Raw genomic sequence first — 21,308 nt, 5'->3', positions numbered from 1 at the left:
GGGATTACAGGCGTGAGCTACCACACCCGACCAAAATAGAAATATTTCATTATGAATTTTCATTTTATGACATACCTTTCATAGAAGGCCAAAATCTGACACTTTCCTTTGACCCAAAGGTCAGTGTGAGGTCTTTCATTTGGCATTGTGATCTGCTTTTAACTGGGAGCAATATTTAATTTTATTTAGTGTTTTTTTTTTCAAAGTAGCTATTTATAAAGGTAGGAACTTTCAATAGTGAATAGAATCTTTGTGCAAGAGTTTAAATTTTAACTTTAATTTTTTTTAAAACAGAGACAGGGTTCACTATGTTGCCCAGGTTGACCTCAAACTCCTGGGCTCAAGTAATTCGCCTGCCTCGGCCTCCCAAAGTGCTGAGATTACAAGCGTGAGCTACCCTACCTGGTCCGTTTTGTTTTTAATTGAACCTTCACATCTAAAAATGTGGGTTAAGACATCACTTTCATTTTTGAAAAATGACCTCAATATAGGAAAGTAGACCAAAGTATTTTTGCCAAATGGGCTTCCAAAGACATAATTTCACAAGGAAAAAACAAAGAGACTCATATATTTATGTACACATCAGTCATAATGTCAGTTTAAAAGGTCAAGTCTATAGTTATGATTACTAATTTTTACAAATCTACATAAAATTCAATGCTTTACTTGTATTGATCATCTCTTGGAAAGAAAACATGTATATTTTTAACTTTGTTAGTAGGGAGCAATTCCTAGTGAATGATACAATGAGCAAACAATGTCTGCACCCCTGCAAAACATATACCTCCATTTGTTTAGATTTTAATAAGTCTAAAATTAACACTGACCACTGCTACAGCACTGTCTATAGTTATGATTACTAGTTTTGATAAATCTACCTTAAACTTGCCAAGATATTTGTCAATACCTTAGAAGTCACTTCATGTCGTGAAAACCCAGTCTAAAACCTTTTTAATCACGTCAAAATTCTCCTGACGCCATATACCTAGGTGTGTGGTACAAGTTTAGCTTGGGACCAGAATTGTTTCAGGTTTCATTCTGAAATATCTGCATTATACTTAACCAGTTCAACATCACTACTCCAAAAATTTGAAATCCTTAATGTTCCAAAGAGCATTTCTTTTGAGAGTCGAGTCAGCACTCAAAAAGTTTCAGATCTCAGAGCATTCTGGATTTGGGATTTTTAGACCAGGGATACTCAACCTGTATATGTATATCTGTGGCTTCATCATCTATAATAGAAACCGCCAGAAATCATTAAACTTATTCACACAACACTCCCTTAACTAAGCCTTAGTTCAACATGTTGAGCAATAGTATTCCTGGTTAGGTTTATATTTTTAAGCATTTGTTTAAACAAATACTTAACATTCAATTGAAATTCTTTCACAAAGTTGCCAGCTGTAAAATATTTTTATTCCCATATAATTTTTTCTAGTACCATGATAGTATCACATAGCAACATCGCCTATTTTATTTGAAAATAAACACAAACTCTTGAAAAATGAATTCCTTTTCTAGTTCAAGTTTTTCATCACAATCTATATGCTTGCCATAATTCTTTTTTTCTTTTTGAGACAGATTCTCACTCTGTCGCCCAAGCTGGAGTGCAGTGGTGCGATCTTGGCTCACTGCAGCCTCCACCTCCTAGGTTCAAGCGATTCTCCTGCCTCAGCCTCCGGAGTAGTCCAGTAACAGGTGCGCACCACCACACCTGGCTAATTTTTTGTATTTTTAGTAGAGACAGAGTTTCACCATGTTGGCCTGGCTGGTCTTAAACTCCTGACCTCGGGTGATCTGACTGCATTGGCCTCCCAAAGTGCTGGGATTACAAGCATGAGCCACTGCGCCCAGCCATTTGCCATAATTCTTACTACGGTTGGATTCAATATGGTTTCATTCAATAGAGACCTACCTTACATATTGAATTTATAGAAATATGCCTCATATCTACAAACAAGTAAGCTTTCACCCATTTTACTTGAACATACGGCCCTCTTGGCATAAGTCTCATTTTCCCAATTCAGAGAGAGATGTGGTTATGAGAAATATTTCACTTTCCTCTTTCATATAAGAAAAACAACAGTGTAAATGCAATGCTATAGCTTGTTAGCCTGTCCTCAGCATCCAGAAGACAACAGAGCTCTGGCCCCATCTGATGAGGCAGTCGATAACCCTGCCACTCAGCTACAGCAACCATTGCCATGTGGTAATGCTTCTCTATGTGGCCAGATCTTCTAAGATTTAAAGAAAAGCTAGAAATCTGGACTTTTGTATAAATCTTCTAATTTTTTCAACATAAGCAACCAATAAAGTTTTTGAGACAGGGTCTCGCTCTGTCACCCAGGCTGGAGTGCAGTAGCGTGATCTCAGCTCACAGCAACGTCCACCTCCCAGATTCAGACAATCCCCCCACTTCAGCTTCCTAAGTAGCTGGGACTACAGGCAGGTGTGCCACCATCCCCAGCTAATTTTTCTATTTTTTGTAGAGACAGGGTTTTGCCGTGTTGTCTAGGCTGGTTTCGAGCTCCCGGGCTCAAGTGACCCACCTGGCTCAGCCTCCCAAAGTGCTGGGATTACAAGCATGAGCCGCCATGCCTGGCCCTAACTAATAAAACTTTGAATGTAGGTAACTAATGAAAACAATTTTGTTTTAACACTGTCTGGGCCAAGTTTTGCAGACCCAACAAAACATACCTGAGGGAAAAATTCAGGACTCTAACTTAATAACTTAGACATTTAACACTCATGACCAACCCTATAACATATTACTGTATTATTGCCATTTTAAAAGTAAAGAAACTGAATCTGCAAGAAGTTAAGTTACTTGTCCAAGGTCACAAAATAGAAAGTCATGAGGGGTGAGTGTTAAGATTTGAATCCAAGCAGTCTTCCTCCAGAGCCTAAGCTCCTAACCACCTGTTCCGTGTGTAACAAGATACACGTAAGGTACAGAAGCAAGTTCTAACCTCATGTATCCTGATATCCACATGGAAAACATAGAACCAGAGGGTAAATAAACAAATAAATAAATGGACAATAAGACGGGTTGTCTGATGAATCTAGAACAGATCAAGACTATGTTCTTTCATTCGATAGTCTACATTTCCCCGGCAAAGCCCAAGAAAGTATTAGTCTTTTTATTGGTTACAATACAGTGTGATTCATAATGAGAATGACCTTACTGTTATTTAAATAACTAAAACCTATATCTTTTATTTTTTTTTTAACACCAGGTCTTTTTCAGATGAAGGAGACTATTGCTGGCTTCAGTAATCAGAAATAGTCCTATGAAAGGACTGTGTCCAATGAAAGACAGAGTATACATGTAAGTGTTTACACATGCAAATATTTGAGAAAATGCTTAAGCTACACTTTAGTCTTTTTTTTTTTCTTTGGAGACAGAGTCTTTCTCTGTTACCCAGGCTGGAGTGCAGTGGCATGATCACAGCTCGTTGTAGCCTCAAACTCCTGGGCTCAAGGGATCCTCTTGCCTCAGTCTCCTGAGTAGATGAGACCACCACCATGGTCTCAGTAGGCACACACACCACTATGCCTGCCTGATTTTAAAAACTTTTTTTTGTAGAGACAGTGTCTTGCCATCTTCTGCATCTCAGTCTCAATCTCCTTGCCTCCAATAATACTCCCCTCACCCAAAGTGCTGAAATTACAGGTGTGAGCCACTGCACTCAGCCTACTTTGGTCTTTCCTAAATTCATAGAGAAAAAGAGCTCCAAATAAAGCTATTTAAAATACTATTGGGCTGGGCATGGTGGCTCACGCCTGTAATCCCAGCACTTTGGGAGGCCAAGGTGGGTGGATCACCTGAGGTCAGGAGTTCGAGACCAGCCTGGCCAACATGGTAAAACCCTGTCTCTACTAAAAATACAAAAAATCAACTGGGCGTGGTGGTGGGCGCCTGTAATCCCAGCTACTCAGGAGGCTGAGGCAGGAGAATCGCTTGAACCTAGGAGGCAGAGGTTGCAGTGAGCTGAGATCATGCCACTGCACTCCAGCCTGGGCAACAAGAATGAAACACTGTCTCGAAAAAATAAGTAAATAAAAAATAAAATAAAATAAAACACTATTGACTGAATGAAGGACTTTTAGGCCTTTATAAGGATTGACTAGATTTTGAACTACACTGTTAATTTGGCTCAAATCTGTTTACAACTAAGTAAGTTCCCTGAGAAAACACTGCAACATCCTCCCCCACAACTCTTCTTGCAAACTTACGCAAGGTAGGTGCCTCTGGTGTTCACGTTCATCATCAGATCCAGTCTCTTGGTAGGTGTGTCCAATGTGTTGGTCAAACTAATGGCACTGGCATTATTTACCAGAATATCAATTCCTGTTTTCAAAATAATCAATTTCATTTTAATGAAAGACTTTTTATCACACACAAAAAAAGCATTTACTCTCTTTTGAACCCTCAATTGATTCACAAATACAGTCATGTACCACACCTAACATTTCAGTCAACAATGGCCCATATACGCAACATGGTCCCTTAAGATTATAATACTGTTTTTTTATTTTATCTTTTTTCTGTCTAAGTATGTTCAGATACATACTGTTGTGTTACAAACGCCTACAGTAGTCAGTACAGTAACATGTTATACAGGCTTACAGCCTGGAAGCAATAGGCTATGCCATACGGCCTAGGTATGTGGTCAGCTGGACTATCTATGTTTGTGTAAGTATACTCTATGTTCATATGATCATAAAATCACCTAATAATGCCTTTCTCAGAACATATCCCCATCATTAAGCAATGCATGGCTGTACTTCTTTTAGATAATATGACTAACCACTACCAATGCAAGACTGGTAGCTATTTCAAAATAGCACCTGCATGATTGTCACTAGCACAATGGAGATACAGCCAATCGCCAGAGCTCCACGTGAAACTACAAGGAGGCTTAGTCTTTGGTGGTTTGTAGCTTCCACTCTTATCTGTTCTCTTACCTCCTGGTTGTCCCTCCCTGTCTCCATAAACCTTGGATCAAATTCCTTAAAGTCTTCCTTCCTCTCTAGCATGAAGTTTCAAAGGCCTGTCCTCCTTCCAAGCATAGTGGTCTCCCTTCCCCCAAGGCCCCTCACTTAAAGGGAAAGGCTCCTTTCTGGTCTTGAGAACTGGGAAAAGAGAAAGACCTACTGTTTCAATCCCAGGCAGATCATTAAAGCGGATCAATTTTGTTTTAGTGACTCATACACACACACACACAAAAAATAAACCTAGAGTAACTACTATTTCTGCAAATTCTATCTAGTTTCTACCTATAACCAACAAGTTTTGTTTATAGTTATATGCTTCGTGAAATAACATTAAAGGAAAATGGTAAAAATACAAAAACTATGTCAAACATTTTTTCTTTGTTTCTACCTGGTCTTCATTATTCTTTGTAAAGTGCACTTAATGATGGTTGTGTAACAATATAATAAACTTCAATGTCACTGAACTGTACACTTAAAAATAGGATGGTAAATTTTATGTTATGTGTATTTTACCATAATTTTTAAAAATTAAATAATAAATTCAAGGCTGGGGACAGTGGCTCATGCCTGTAACCCCAGCACTTTGAGAAGCTGAGGTGGGTGGATCCCTTGAGGTCAGGAGTTTGAGACCAGCCTGGCCAACATGGTGAAACCCCATCTCTACTAAAAATACAAAAATTAGCTAGGCCTGGTGGTGGGCGCCTATAGTCCCAGCTTCTTGGAAGGCTGAGGTTGGAGGATCATCTGAGCCCAGGAGGCCAAAGCTGTGGTGAGCCACGATCCTGCCACCGCATACCAGTCTGGGTGACAGAATGAGACCCTGTTTCAAAGAAAAAAAAAAAAAGAACTAAAACTGAATGAATATGGGAGAATGAAAAGCCTCAGCTTTCTCCCCTTAGTTCCTCTCCAAAAATTAGTGGATAAACTAATTACATCAAATCCTAAGTGGCACTGGTTAACCACTTTTACTACAAGGTGAAGTCATTTTAGATAAAATATCCTGCATTTGAGTGTGGCACATTTCACATTTAGGGCCCTATCAGTTGGACAAACATCATTTTGCATTTTCTCTCCTCTTCTGACACAGGCATTCACATTTCTTTGGGAAAGGCTGCCGGCTAGGGGTAAGATTTTGGATTTAAGGGAAGAGGCCCCACTTGAGCCAAAGCTCCCTGCTTCAGTCCAGCACCCCACAGCACTCTGCATTGGGATTATAAGTACAGCCTTGCTAACACTGAAGCATTACCTATTTTCCACTGGCCATTGTCCCTCACATGTACATATGGTCCTCCGGAATATTAGCAGGGAGAGTGGCAATGGTTTAGGCAGGATTTGGACATACCTAGGTGCCCTACTACAATACCATGAAAGCCTTAGCTCAATCCCCAACACCTTTCTTCTAGGAACTTTTGAACTAACTGGGGAGAAAAGAAATACTAAGATCTAAAATAGTACAAGATAAGGATCAAACGAATGTTTTGAGAAATCAGAGAGGCCGGGCATGGTGGCTCACACCTGTAATCCCAGCACTTTGGGAGGCTGAGGTGGGTGGATCATGAAGTCAGGAGTTCGAGACCAGCCTGGCCAACGTGGCAAAACCTGTCTCTACTAAATATAGAAAAATTAGCTGGGCGTGGTGGCAGGCGCCTGTAATCCCAGCTACTTGGGAGGCTGAGGCAGGAGAATCGCTTGAACCCGGGAGGCAGAGGTTGCAGTGAGCCGAGATTGTGCCACTGCACTCCAGACTGGGTGACAAAGAGCAAGACTCAGTATCAAAAAAAAAAAAAGAAAAGAAAAAAGAAATCAGAGAAAGAAAAATATACTTCTGATTAGTTGGCATGGTGAGGGAACTGACTTTGTGAAGAAGATGAGATTTAACCATATAAAGGAAGAATTTTTTCAAAAGTAAATGTATAAGGCACAAGTGCAATTTTCTCACATACATAGATTGTGAAGTGTCCAGGACTTTTAGGGTATCCATCACCCAAACAGCAAACATTGTACCGATTAAGTAATTTCTCTTCATCTACTCCCCTTCCATCCCTTCTTCTTCCCAGTCTCCACAGTCTATCATTCCACACTCTTTTTTTTCTTTTTTTCTTTTTTTTCTTTTTGAGACAGAGTCTTGCTCTGTCACCCAGGCTGGAATGCAGTGGTGTGATCTCAGCTCACTGCAACCTCCACCTCCCAGGTTCAAGCAATTCTTCCACCTCAGCCTCCTGAGTAGCTGGGATTACAGGCGTCCACCACCATGCTCAGCTAATTTTTGTATTTTTAGTAGAGACGGGGTTTCACCATGTTGGCCAGGCTGGTCTTAAACTCCTGACCTCAAGTGATCTGCCTGCCTCAGCCTCCCAAAGTGCTGGGATTACAGGTGTGAGCCACCATGCCCAGCCTTATCAGATGGTTTTAAACCATGTTCTGTGTGAGCGAATACGTATTTCTCCAGAGACTCAGAAAATTCAAAACTCAAAACAAATTTTTAAATTAACATTATAGTTATACCTTTATTTTACCAATATCCAATAATTTTTTCAGAATGAAGGTATTACCTCCAAATTTCTTGATGGCTTTCTCCACTGCAGCACTGATCTGCTGTTCATCTCTCACATCAACAATACAAGGCAAGGCCTTTCCTCCAACTGCTTCAACTTATATAAAGGATACAAAACGAAAAAGCGTTAAAGCATTTAAATATTATACCTTTAATTCCGATATCATAGTCAAAAGAAAAAAGTACCCTGTTTTCAGAAAATCAATATAAATAATTCTATCTTACCACCAGTGACTCTACCATATAGTAGGACAGACTAGCTAGGCTAACACTATTAAAAAACAAAAATGAAGGTCTGGTGGGGGTTTCTTTGTAATTTTTTTAAAAAGCTAAAAAAAAGTTTTTTGTTTGTTTGTTTTTGTTTTTCAGACAGGGTCTCACTCTCTTGCCCAGGCTTGGGTGCAGTGGCACAAACAAGGCTCACTGCAGCCTCAATCTCCCAGGCTCAAGGGATCCTCCCACCTCAGCTTCCCAAGTAGCTGAGACTACAGGCGTGCACCACCATGCCAGGCTAATTTTTCTATTTTTTGTAGAGATGCGGTTTTGCCATGTTGCCCAGGCTGATCTCGAACTCCTGACCACAGGTGATCCACCCGCCTTGGCCTCCCAAAGTGCTGGGATTACAGGCATGAGCCACCTCACCCAGTTGAAAGTAATTTTTAAAAACTTTCTATTGTGAGGCCGGGCATGGTGGCTCAGGCCTGTAATCCCAGCACTTTAGGAGGCCAAGGCGGGAGGATCACGAGGTCAGGAGATCAAGACCATCCTGGCTAACACAGTGAAACCCCGTCTCTACCAAAAATACACAAAATTCACCGGGAGTGGTGGTGGGCACCTGTAGTCCCAGCTACTCAGGAGGCTGAGGCAGGAGAATGGCGTGAACCCAGGAGGCGGAGCTTGCAGTGAGCCGAGATCGCGCCACTGCACTCCAGCCTGGGAGACAGAGCAAGACTCCGCCTCAAAAACAAAAAAACAAAAAAAACTTTTTATTGTGGAAATATTCTAAAGTATACAAAAATGTAAAGATGCTGTAATAAACTAATAGGAATCCATCACCTATCTTCAACGATTGTTAGTTTTGTCAGTTAATATGTTTATCTTTCCTTTCCCCTATTTTATTTTTTGCTGGTGTGTTTTAAAGCAAATCCCTGACATCATTTCACTCATAAACACTTCACATGCATTCCTCTAACATAACCATAGTGCTCTGAACATGACTAACAAAGCTAGCAATGTCAACTGAAGTTGAATTTTTAAGCCCTCTCTCCTGGCTCTGTGCCTAGCGCTATGCCTTAAATAGAAGTATGTGATAATTATTTGTCAACTAAAAGCATTAAAATGATGACTTGCAAATTGTGCAGAGAATAAATAACACAGAAAGCTTTCTCAAAGAGTTCATGCCACTCACCAATCAAATTCTCTCCTCTCTACTCCACTTCCCCACTCCCCCTCCCATCCAAGAAACCACTGCCCTCATGAAACAAGATTTTTTTTTTTTTTTTAAGAGACGGAGTCTCGCTCTGTCACCCAAGCTGGAGTGCTGTGGCGTGATCTTGGCTCACTGCAACCTCCACCTCCCAGGTTCAAGTTATTCTCCTGCCTCAGCCTCCTGAGTAGCTGGGACTACAGGCGTGCGCCACCACACCCAGCTAATTTTTATATTTTTGGTAGAGACGGGGTTTCTGCCATGTAGGCCAGGCTAGTCTCAAACTCCTGACCTCAGGTGATCCACCCGCCTCGGCCTCCCAAAGTGCTGAAATTACAGGTGTGAGTCACCACGCCCAGCCATGAAATAAGATTTTTGACTGGAGTCTCTCACATTGCTTAAAAGTGCTGGAGGAGAAAAATGGTCAGAAGCACTGCCCCAAGGTGACAACATAAACACTTCTTTAACTAGATAAAATTATTTTCAGGGTAGCTTTCAAATAACTTTAACTAAACTTTCCAGCAAATTCTCTATGTATTGAAACCACTAGAAAGACATTTTATCAAATGGCACTGTCACACTCACTTTCTTCAGCAGCAGTATAGATTGTGCCTAGAAGTTTTGGATGTGGCTGGGCGGTCTTTGCGGCAATAACAATATTTGCTCCATCCTTTGCTGCTTTCAATGCAATAGCTTTGCCAATGCCACGGCTTGCACCTGTGATAAAAACTGTACATCCTGCCAGCCTCCTACAACAGAACAAATACGACCTTATTAGAAGACCCAATGTTTTATTTACTGACAGGTATCAGAACCTCAGGCATATTTTCATAATATATGTTTCCTCCTCTGTGAAATTTTCTCTAAACCCTCCCCATGCCCATCTGATGGCAGATAACTCCACTATACTCCCATTGCACAATGACTGAGAAATTATTTATGACAACTGCAGTTGGCCAGTCTTGCTGTGATTTGGCAAACATAATCTGTTCAAATGCAAAGCAAATCTTCAAGAGAAATGAAGAATTATAAAACAAATTACATAAACATGCATTTTTTTCCCCACAGAAAACGTGTTAATAAAGCTTTTTTTTTGAGTGGTGGGATTATGAGTAAATTTTATCATACTCTTTATATTCTTTAATATTTTTCAAATTTTCCACAATGACTACATACCACTTAAAATAAATTACCTAAAAACAAACAATTGTCCAATGAATGCTCATAATAGCCAGGGTGGAAACAACCCAAACGTCAATCAGCTGATGAACGGATAAGCAGAATGTGGTGTAGCCATGCATACAATGAAATAATGTTCCACAATAAAGTACTGCTTTCAGCTACAACATGGAGGAACCAAAAACATTCTAAGAGGAAGAAATCAGTCATGAAGGACCACATATGATGCCGTTTATATGAAATGTCCAGAATAGGCAAACCTATAGAGACACAAAGATCAGAGGTTACCTAGAGCTGGGAGTGGGAGGGGTTGGAGGCTGACAACGGAGGGTTGAGGGGTTTCCTTCTGGGATGATTAAAAGGTTTTAAAATTGACTGTGGTGATGGTGGCACAACCCTGTGAATATATTAAAAGCCAATGAATTGCATATTTTAAATGAGTGAATAGTGGGGTACGTGAATCACATCTCAAAAGAGCTGTTAAATAAACAAACGCTCACAAATTGCTGCAGGTTGATCTGAAATATCCTCATTCAAATGTACTGACGGGTCCCTGTGCCCATTTCATTCTTTGTGTGTGTGTGCTTTGTGTGTGTGTGTGTGTGTGTGTTTTCTTTTGAGACACAGTCTCGCTCTGTCACCCAGGCTGGAGTGCAGTAGCGCAATCTCAGCTCACTGCAACCTCTGCCTCCCGGGTTCAAGCAATTCTCCTGCTTCAGCCTCAAGCAATTCTCCTGCTTCAGCCTCCCAAGTAGCTGGGACTACAGGCATGTGCCACCACGCCCAGCTAATTTTTGTATTTTTAGCAGAGACGGGATTTCACCATGTTGGCCAGGCTGGTCTCAAACTCCTGACCTCGTGATCCACCCGCCTCGGCCTCCCAAAGTGCTGGGATTACAGGCGTGAGCCACCGCGCCCGGCTAGCCTGTTTTTTGTTTTTTTAAATGGAGATGGGGTCTCACCATCTTACTCAGGCTGGTCTTGAACTCCTATGTGCTTTTTTTTTTTTTAGACAGCTCTGTTACCCAGGCTGGAGTACAGTGGCGCAATCATGGCTCACTGCAGCCTTGAACTCCTGGGCTTAAGTGATCTTCCCATCTCAGCCTCACAAGTAGCTGGGACTACAGGCGCACACCACCATACCCAGCTACTTTTTTAAATTGTACAGACGGGGTCTTGGTATGTTACCCAGGCAGGTCTCAAACTCTTGGCCTTATGTGATCCTCTCACCCTGGCCTCCCCCCATTTCATTAAGTTCACTTAAACTTTCTGCTTACTCAGTGGCTAAGTGAAACGGAGACACCTAAAATGATTTCCTAGTAAACTCATAAAAGAAAAACTAAAAGAATGAAATAAAGTTAAGATAACAGCAAGGGAAACCCACTTTCTTGTTTACTTTCTAAGGGCAAATTTAAAAGTCTGCTTAAGGAAAAGAATGGAGAGAGAAGAGCAAAAGTGACAATGACAAAGAAAAGGGACGACCTGAGATTGGTGATAGATTAACAGGTTTGTTAATAAAGGAACATAAAGCTCTTGCACGACCCAGAGGATTACACTCCAGAAGTAAGAGATCAGAGGTAAAAGTGGGAAGCAGTTTTAAAATAAGGAATAATTGGTTTGGCAAGAAGGAGGGAGAGTGGAGAAGTGGGGAGGAGTCAGAGAGGTGGAAATTATTTTTCATGAAATATAGCACACATATAAAAAGCATGTAAAACAATGTGTATTGTTTAATGAACAAAATTAAAATGAACAGTAGTATCAAGGCAAGAAATAGAATATTACCAGTACCCCAGAAACCAGCCTGTATATTCCTCTCCAACTCTATCCTCCTTCCTTCCCCCACCCCACAGAACGAAAACTACCTTAAATGTTATTCACTACCTTGTTTTTTCATTATTCCTAGTACCTAGGTCTCTGAGTCTAAATCAACAGTCTGCAAACTATGGCCCCAGGCCAAATCTGACCCACCACCTGTTTGTGTGTGGCCCTGGAGCTAAGATTGATTGTTACAGATGAGCATTTGTGATCAATTCGATGACAAGGAATGCTAATTTTGAATCCCAATTAGGTAAAACATTACCTCTCTGCTACTTTTTTTTTTTTTTTGAGAGCGGTTCTTGCTCTGTCGCCCAGTCTGGAGTGCGGCTCACTGCAACCTGCACCTCTGGACTTAAGTGATCTTTCTGCCTCACCACTCAAGTAGCTAGGACTACAGGTGTGCACTACCACACCTGAAAAATTTTTAATTTTTTGTAGAAACAGGGTCTCACTATGTCACCCAGGTTGGTCTTGAACTGGGCTCAAGCGATCCTCCTGCCTTGGCATCCCAAAGTGCTGGGATTATTAGCATTAAATTAAGTTTATTTAAACTTTTTACTTACTCACTTGCTAAGTGAGAAGGAGACATCTAAAATAACTTCCTGATGAACTCATTAAAAAAGAATAAAAGAATCAAATTAAGATAACAGCAAGGGATGTGATCAATCAATAACAGAAAGATAACCCCGGCCTTATCTCCCTGTTATTGATTGAATTGTGTCCCCCAAAAAACATGTGGAAGTCCTAACTTCAGAAGGTGACCTCAGTTGGAACCAGGATTGCTGAAGACATAATTAGTTAATATGAAGTCATATTGGAGTAGGCCCTTACTCCAATCGGACAGGTGTCCTTCTAAGAGGGAAGACTATGTAAAGACAGCCACACGGAGAATGTGTGATGACAAAGGCAGAGAGCCTGGAGGGATGCAGCTGCAAGCCCCGAACACAAGGATTGCTGGCCATTCCCAGAAGCTGGGAAGAAGCAAGGAAGGATTCTCCCCAGAACTACAACAGCACAGCCCTGCTGACATCTTGATTTCAGAATTCTAGCTTCCAGAACAGTGACAGCATCCCTTTGTTTTAAGCCATCCAGTTTGTGGTTCTGTTTTTTTGTTTTGTTTCTTTGTTTTGTTTTGTTTTGTTTGAGACGGAGTCTCACTCTGTCACCAAGATGGAGTGCAGTGGCACGATCTTGGCTCACTGCAACCTCCGCCTCCCAGGTTCAAGCGATTCTCCTGACTCAGCCTCCCAAGTAGCTGGGATTACAGGCATGTGCCACGCCTAGCCAATTTTTGTATTTTTAGTAGAGATGGGGTTTCACCATGTTGGCCAGGATGGTCTTGATCTCTTGACCTCATGATCTGCCCACCTCGGCCTCCCAAAGTGTTGGGATTACAGGTGTGAGCCACCACGCCCTGCCCCAAAGAGGACAATATCCTTACCAGCTGCAGTGAATGAGTATAAGAGTTGCCGTAGCTCCACCACCTCCCCAACACTTGGTAATTTCTGACCTTAAAGTTTTTTCGCCAATTCAGTATTATGAAATGATATCCCAATGTGATTTTCATTTGCACTTCCCCAGTTACTAATGAGGTGGAATATATTTTTGTTCCCATGTTAATGGTCACTTGTGTTCCTTCTTGTTGCGGGAAGTCAGGGACCCCGAACGGAGGGACTAGCTGGAGCCGCGGCAGAGGAACATAAATTGTGAAGATTTCATGGACATTTATCAGTTCCCAAATAATACTTTTATAATTTCTTATGCCTGTCTTTAATTTAATCTCTTAATCCTGTTATTTTAATCCTGAGGATGTACGTCACCTCAGGACCACTGTGATAATTGTGTTAACTGTACAAATTGATTGTAAAACGTGTGTCTGAACAACATGAAATCAGCACACCCTGAAAAAGAATAGAATAACAGTGATTTTTAGGGAACAAGGGAAGACAACCATAAGGTCTGACTGCCTGCAGGGTTGGGCAAAAAGAGCCATATTTTTCTTCTTGCAGAGAGCCTATAAACGGATGTGCAAGTAGGAGAGATATTGCTAAATTCTTTTCCTAGCAAGGAATATTAATATTAATACCCTGGGAAAGGAATGCATGCCTGGGGGGAGGTCTAGAAACAGCCACTCTGGGAATGTCCGTCTTAATGAGGTTGAGATAAGGAGTGAGATAGGCTCTGGTCTCCCGCAGTGCCCTCAGGCTTACTAGGGTGAGGAAAAACTCTGCCCTGGTAAATTTGTGGTCAGACCAGTTCTCTGCTCTCAAACCCTGTTTTCTGTTGTTTAAGATGTTTATCAAGACAATACATGCACCGCTGAACATAGACCCTTATCAGTGGTTCTGCTTTTTCCCTTTGTCCTGTTCCCTCAGAAGCATATGATCTTTGTTAGACCCTTATTAGTAGTTCTGCTTTTTACCCTTTGAAGCATGTGATCTTTGTAACTACTCCCTGTTCTTACACCTCCCCCTCTTTTGAAACCCTTAATAAAAACTTGCTGGTCTGAATCTCAGGCAGGCATCACAGTCCTACTGATATGTGATGTCACCCCTGGTGGCCCAGCTGTGAAATTCCTCTCTTTGTACTGTCTCTCTTTATTTCTCAGCCAGCCGACACATGGAAAATGGAAAGAACCTATGTTGAAATATTGGGGGCAGGTTCCCCCAATACCTTCTCTTGCAAAGTTCCTATTAATTGGTTTTGCCCATTTTTCTTTTCTTTTTTTTTTTTTTTGAGACAGAGTTTTGCTCTTGTCGCCCAGGCTGCAGCTCACTTCAACCTCCACCTCCTGGGTTCAAGCGATTCTCGTACCTAAGCCTCCCAAGTAGCTGGGATTACAGGCATGTGCCACTACACCCAGCTGATTTCGTATTTTTAGTAGAGACAGGGTTTCTCCATTTTGGTTGGGCTGGTCTTGAACTCCTGACCTCAGGTGATCCACCTGCCTCTGCCTCCCAAAGTGCTGGGATTACAGGCGTGAGCCACCAAGCCTGGCTGGTTTTGCCCGTTTTTCTATAAATAAGGTTAACTTTTTTCTTACTGACTCATACAAGTCTATAAATTACATATATTTCAGTATCTTTTCATTTGTGGCTTGCTTTTTCACTATTTTTATAGTGTCTTTTGATTAGCAGAAATTCTTTATCATTAGAGATAGGGTCTTCCTGTGTCACCCAGGCTGAAGTGCAGTGACTGAATCACAACTCAGTATAACCTCCTATTCCTGAGATCACAATCCTCCTGTCTCAGCTTTCCAAGTAGCTGGAACTATAGGTGCATGCCAACATGCCTGGTTAATTTAATTTTCTTTATTTTTTCGGGGGGACAGGGTCTTGCTATGTTGCCCAGGCTCATCTTTAATTCCTGGCCTCAAGCGATTCTCCTGCCTCAGCCTCCCAAAGCACTGGGATTATAGAAAATTATTTTTTTTTTTTTCAGATGGAGTCTTACTCTGTCACCCAGACTGAAGTGTAGTGGCGTGATCTCGGCTCACTGCAACCTCTGTCTCCTGGGTTCAAGTGATTCTGTTGCCTCAGCCTCCCAAATAGTTGGGATGACAGGCATGTGCCACCATGCCTGGCTAATTTTTTGTATTTTTAGTAGAGACAGGATTTCACCATGTTGGCCAGACTGGTCTTGAACTCCTGACCTCAAGTGATCTGCCCACCTTGGCCTCCCAAAGTGATGGGATTACAGGCGTGAGTCACTGTGTCCAGCCTAGAAAATTCATTAATGTTAAAGAATTTATAATTATTTTCTTTTATGGCCAGGGCTTTGGGAATCTTAAGAAATTATTTTTTTTCCTGTAAATGTATTAATTTGTATTTCAAAAGTTTTATGGTTTACCCTTTAAAGTTTGGTCGTGAGGCCAGGTGTGGTAGCTCAGACCTATAATCCCAGTACTTTGGGAGGCTGTGATGGAAGGATCAATTGAGCCCAGGAGTTCAAGACTAGCCTGGGCAACATGGTGAGACCCTGTCTCTACAAAAAATTTAAAAATTAGCCCAGTGTAGTGGTGTGCACCTGTAGTCCCAACTACTCAGGAGGCTGAGGTGAGAGGATTCCTTGAGCCCAGGAGGTTGAGGCTGCAGTGAGCCATGATCATGTCAGTGCACTCCACCTTGGTGGCAGAGCAAGACCCTGTCTCTAAATAGATAAATTAATAAGTTTGGTCTTTAATCTACCTGGAATTAATTTTTGTGTATCAACTGAAGTAAGGGACTAATACATTTTTTTCCCTATATAACCAACTGTCCAAGTCTGAAATGCCCATCTTTCCCACAGCTCTTCAGTATCAGCTCTGTCATAAACTGAATGTCCATAAATATATATATATCTGCTTTTGGACTCTCTATTCTGTTCCACTAATGTACATGACCACACTGCCTTAATTAAAACAGCTTTATCAGTCTTAATAACTGATAAGGCAAGTAATTCCAATTTATCCTTCTTCAAGAGTTTCTTGTCTATATTTGGACTTTTAATTTTCCACATTTATTTTATTTTTTACTTTATTTATTTATTTATTTATTTTGAGACAGAGTCTCACTCTGTTGCCCAGGCTGGAGTGCAGTGGCGTGATCTCGGCTCACTGCAACCTCAGCCTCCTGGGTTCAAGTGATTCTCCTGCCTCAGCCTCCTGAGTAGCTGGGATTACAGGTATGCGCCACCACGACTGGCTATTTTTTGTATTTTTAGTAGAGACAGGGTTTTGTCATGTTGGCCAGGCTGGTCTCGAATTCCTGACCTCAAGTGATCCACCAGCCTCGGCTTCCCAAAGTGCTGGGATTACAGGCATAAGCCACCACACCCAGCCCACATATATTTTAGAATCTCATTATCTAACTGGTCAAGTGAAATCAGTTGAGATTTTGATAGAAATTATATTAAGTCTATAATTCAAAGTGGAAAGAATTGACATCTTTGTGACAGTGAATGTTCTAATCCATGAACATGGTATAACTTCACTTATTTAGGTCTTTCTAATGTTTTTCATTATGATATAATTTCCTACAGGAAGGTATTATACATCTTTTGTTGGCTTTATTCCTAGGTACTCCATTGTTCTTAACTTTTTCCAACTTTTTATTTGTAAATAATTCAAACTTACAGTTGCAAGAATAATTGTAGTACAAAAAAATACTCACATACCCTTCACCCAGATTCATATATTGTTAATATTTTACCCCAATGATTTAGCACTTGTGCTCATTTTCTCTCCTCCCTTTCTCCTTCTCTATATCTTATTTTCTCCAAACCACTTAAGAGTGATTTGAGGCCAGGTGCAGTGGCTCATGCCTATCATCTCAGCAGTTTGGGAGACCAAGACAGGGGGATCACTTGAGCCCAGAAGTCGAAACCAGCCAGGGCAACATAGTGAGACCCTGTCTCTACAAAATTAAAAAATTAGCCATGTGTGGCAGTGCACGCCTGTAGTCCCAGCTACTCGGGAGGCTCAGTCAGGAAGACTGTTTGAGCCCAAAGGTTGAGGCTGCAGTGAGCCATGATTACACCACTGTACTCTAGCCTGGGAAACAGAGACTGACCCTGTCTCAAAAACAAACAAAAAAAGGGATGGGAATACATTGAAGCTTGGTCTCTCATGTATCTACTTTCACAGTATTTTAATTTTTGTCAATTGACTCAATAATGCCCTTTAGAGCATTTTTTCCTTCCAGTACAGGACCTGGTTTAGGGTAGTGCTTTTAATTGACATATCTCTTTAGTCTCCGTTAATCTAGAACATTTTTGCAGCCTCTTCTGTCTTTTATGATATTGACCTTTTGAAAAATACAGTCTGTACTCCTTTTTTAAAAAATATGATCCTTACTTTTTTTTTTCCAAGATGGAGTCACACTCTGTCGCCCAGGTTAGAGTGCAGTGGCACAATCTCAGCTCACGGCAACCTCCACCTCCCAGGTTCAAGCAATTCTCCTGCCTCAGCCTCCTGAGTAGCTGGGATTACAGGCATGCACCACCACACCTGGCTAATTTTTTTTTATATTTTTAGCAGTGACAGGGTTTCACCATGGTCTTGGACTCCTGACCTTGTGATCCACCCACCTAGGCTCCCAAAGTGCTGGGATTACAGGTGTGAGCTACCACACCTGGCCTATTTATTTTTATTTTTATTTTTATTTTTTGAGATGGAGTCTAGCTCTGTCTCCCAGGCTGGAGTGCAGTGGCGTGATCTCAGCTCACTACAACCTCTGCCTCCCAAGTTCAAGTGATTCTCCTGCCTCAGCCTCCCGAGTAGCTGGGATTACAGGCACGCGCCACCATGCCCAGCTAATTTTTCTATTTTTAGTAGAGACAGAGTTTCACCATGTTGGTCAGGCTGGTCTTGAACTCTTGACCTTGTGATCTGCCCGCCTCGGCCTCCCAAAGTGCTGGGGTTACAGGCATGAGCCACTACGCCTGGCTTTTTTTTTTTTCTGAGACAGGGTCTTGCCCTGTCACCCAGGCTGAAGTACAGTGGTGCAATCACAGCTCACTGCAGCCTTGACCTCCTGGACTCAAGCAAGTCTCCCACCTCAGCCTCCTGAGTAGCTGGGACTACAGGCATGCATCATCAAGCCCGGCTAATTTTTTATGTTTTGTAGAGACAGGGTCTCACTATGTTGGCCAGCCTGGTCTTGAACGCTTGGGCTCAAGCGATTCTCCTGCCTTGGCCTTGCAAAGTGCTGGGATTACAAGCATGAGCCACCACCCCTGGCTGAATGCTCATTTTGGATTCAATTGATATTTCTTCATAATTAGATTCTGGTTATCCATTTCCAACCAGAACATGTGATACTGTGTTTTCCTCAGTATATCCCATAGGGCAGCATACAACGTCCATCCATACTCACTTTATAATGTTAATTTTTATCATCTAACCATAGTATTACCATATTTCTCCACTGCACAGTTACTATTCCTTCCCTTGCAACCACTAAACAATCAGTGCAAAAATGAAGACTCTTTTTATTATGGAATTTTCAAATACATTTAAAAAAACAGAAAAGAGTATAATAAGCTTCCATGTTTATTCAACTACTAAATTGTGAAAGCAATCATCAGAAAGCAAATCCGGGTAGGCATGGTGGCTCACGCCTATAATCTCAGCACTTTGGGAGGCCAAGGTGGGCAGATCGCTTTAGCCCTGGAGTTTGAGACCAGCCTGGGCAACATGGAGAAACCCCCATCTCTACTAAAAAATAGAAAAATTAGCCAGGCATGTGGTACGCACCCATAGTCCCAGCTCCTCAGGAAGCTGAGGTTGGAGGATCACCCGAGCCCATGACATGGAGGTTGCAGTGAGCTGATTTCACACCACTGCACTCCAGCCTGAACCACAGAGTGAGACCCTGTTTCAAAAAAAAAAGAAGAAAAGAAACCAAATCCCAGAGGTTATAAACTTTCACCTATGAATACTTCAGTATTTACTTTTCTAACAGATAAAAACTTTTAAAATACCAATGTCATTATCATACCCAAGAAAATTAACAATAATTTCTCAATATCACTCAATATCTATGTTCAAACTTTTATAACTATCTCAGTTTTTCTTATGGTTGGCCTGATCAAATCAGGATCCAATAAGGACCTCACATTACATCTGGCTGTTATACCTTCAGAGTTTCTCTTTTAATCACTGCCAGCTTCCCTTCCACTTGTTATACCATTTATTTGCTGAAGAATATACATCATATGTCCTGTAGCGGAGTCTATATCTGGGATTTTGAACTTCTCATTTTTATTGCCATGTACAATATACTTCTTGCAGATTTTTGCTCGTGTAGAAATCTAACTTACTATTTTTTTTGTTTTTGTTTTTGTTTTCTTTTTTTTTAATTTACTTTGAATTTTATTTATTTTTTTATTATACTTTAAGTTTTAGGGTACATGTGCACATGTGCTAATTTAATTTCTTTTTTTTTATTATACTTTAGGTTTCAGGGTACATGTGCACAATGTGCAGGTTTGTTACATATGTATCCATGTACCACGTTGATTTCCTGCACCCATTATATACTCTAATGTCCCCCCCCTCCCCAACCCCACAGACCCGGGTGTGATTTTCCTTCCTGTGTCCATGATTCTCTTTTCAATTCCACCATGGTGAGAACTCTGTTTTGTACTGAGAATGATGTTTTCCAGTTTCATCCATGTCCCTACAAAGGATATGAACTCATCCTTTTTTATGGCTGCATAGTATTCCATGATGTATATGTGCCACATTTTCTTAATCCAGTCTATCGTTGTTGGACATTTGGGTTGGTTCCAACTCTTTGCTATTGTGAATAGTGCCGCAATAAACATACGTGTGCATGTGTCTTTATAGCAGCATGATTTATAGTCCTTTGGGTATATACCCAGTAATGGGATGGCTGGGTCAAATGGTATTTCTAGTTCTAGATCCCTGAGGAATCGCCACACTGACTTCTACAATGGTTGAACTAGTTTACGGTCCCACCAACAGTGTAAAAGTGTTCCTATTTCTCCACATCCTCTCCAGCACCTGTTGTTTCCTGATTTTTTAATGATGGCCATTCTAACTGGTGTGAGATGGTATCTCACTGTGGTTTTGATTTGCATTTCTCTGATGGCCAGTGATGATGAGCATTTCTTCATGTGTTTTTTGGCTGCATAAATGTCTTCTTTTGAGAAGTGTCTGTTCATGTCCTTTGCCCACTTTTTGATGGGGTTGTTTGTTTTTTTCTTGTAAATATGTTTGAGTTCATTGTAGATTCTGGATATTAGCCCTTTGTCAGATGAGTAGGTTGCAAAAATTTTCTCCCATTCTGTAGGTTGCCTGTTCACTCTGATGGTAGTTTCTTTTGCTGTGCAGAAGCTCTTTAGTTTAATTAGATCCCATTTGTCAATTTTGGCTTTTGTTGCCATTGCTTATTATTATTTTTTGAGAGAGTCTCCCTTTGTCACCCAGGCTGGTGTGCAATGGCACAATCACAGATTACTGCAGACTTGACCTTCCCAGCTCAACTAATCCTCCCACCTAAGCCTCCTGAATAGCTAGGATCACCGGTGTGTATCACCATGCTTGGCTAATTTTTTTTTTTTTTTTTTGGTAGAGACAGAGTCTTACTGTGCTGCCCAGGGTGGTCTTGAATTCCTGGGCTCAAGCGATCCTTCCACCTTGGCCTCTCAAAATGCTGGGATTACAGGCATGAGCCACCATGCCAAGTTCAAAATTATTTTTATTTGTTGACTTTTATATATAGCAATTTTCTTAAACTTTTATTAATTATAATAATTCAGTTATATGTTATTTTGGTTTTCTGTGCAGGATCATTATATCATTGGCAAATAACGACAGCATTATTTATT

The 21,308-nt window shown here is 41.1% G+C and overlaps 1 protein-coding gene across 1 annotated transcript in view; it reads right to left on the bottom strand.

The window, feature by feature from the left end:
* HSDL2 (hydroxysteroid dehydrogenase like 2) overlaps positions 1-21,308 on the bottom strand; it is a 92,768-nt gene that overhangs the window by 65,145 nt on the left and 6,315 nt on the right. Inside the window, exons 2-4 of the mRNA XM_032164890.2 lie at positions 9,564-9,727; positions 7,551-7,649; positions 4,237-4,351 (exon numbers count right to left, since the gene is read on the bottom strand). Coding sequence (XP_032020781.1) covers positions 4,237-4,351; positions 7,551-7,649; positions 9,564-9,727 — 378 coding nt within the window. The remainder of the gene's footprint in view (positions 1-4,236; positions 4,352-7,550; positions 7,650-9,563; positions 9,728-21,308) is intronic.

This window comes from Hylobates moloch, unplaced genomic scaffold, assembly GCF_009828535.3.
Source record: "Hylobates moloch isolate HMO894 unplaced genomic scaffold, HMol_V3 SCAFFOLD_10, whole genome shotgun sequence".
NCBI classification, from domain to species: domain Eukaryota; kingdom Metazoa; phylum Chordata; class Mammalia; order Primates; family Hylobatidae; genus Hylobates; species Hylobates moloch.
Note: the sequence above shows the minus strand (reverse complement) of the source record. Positions and strands in the feature narration are given on the sequence as shown.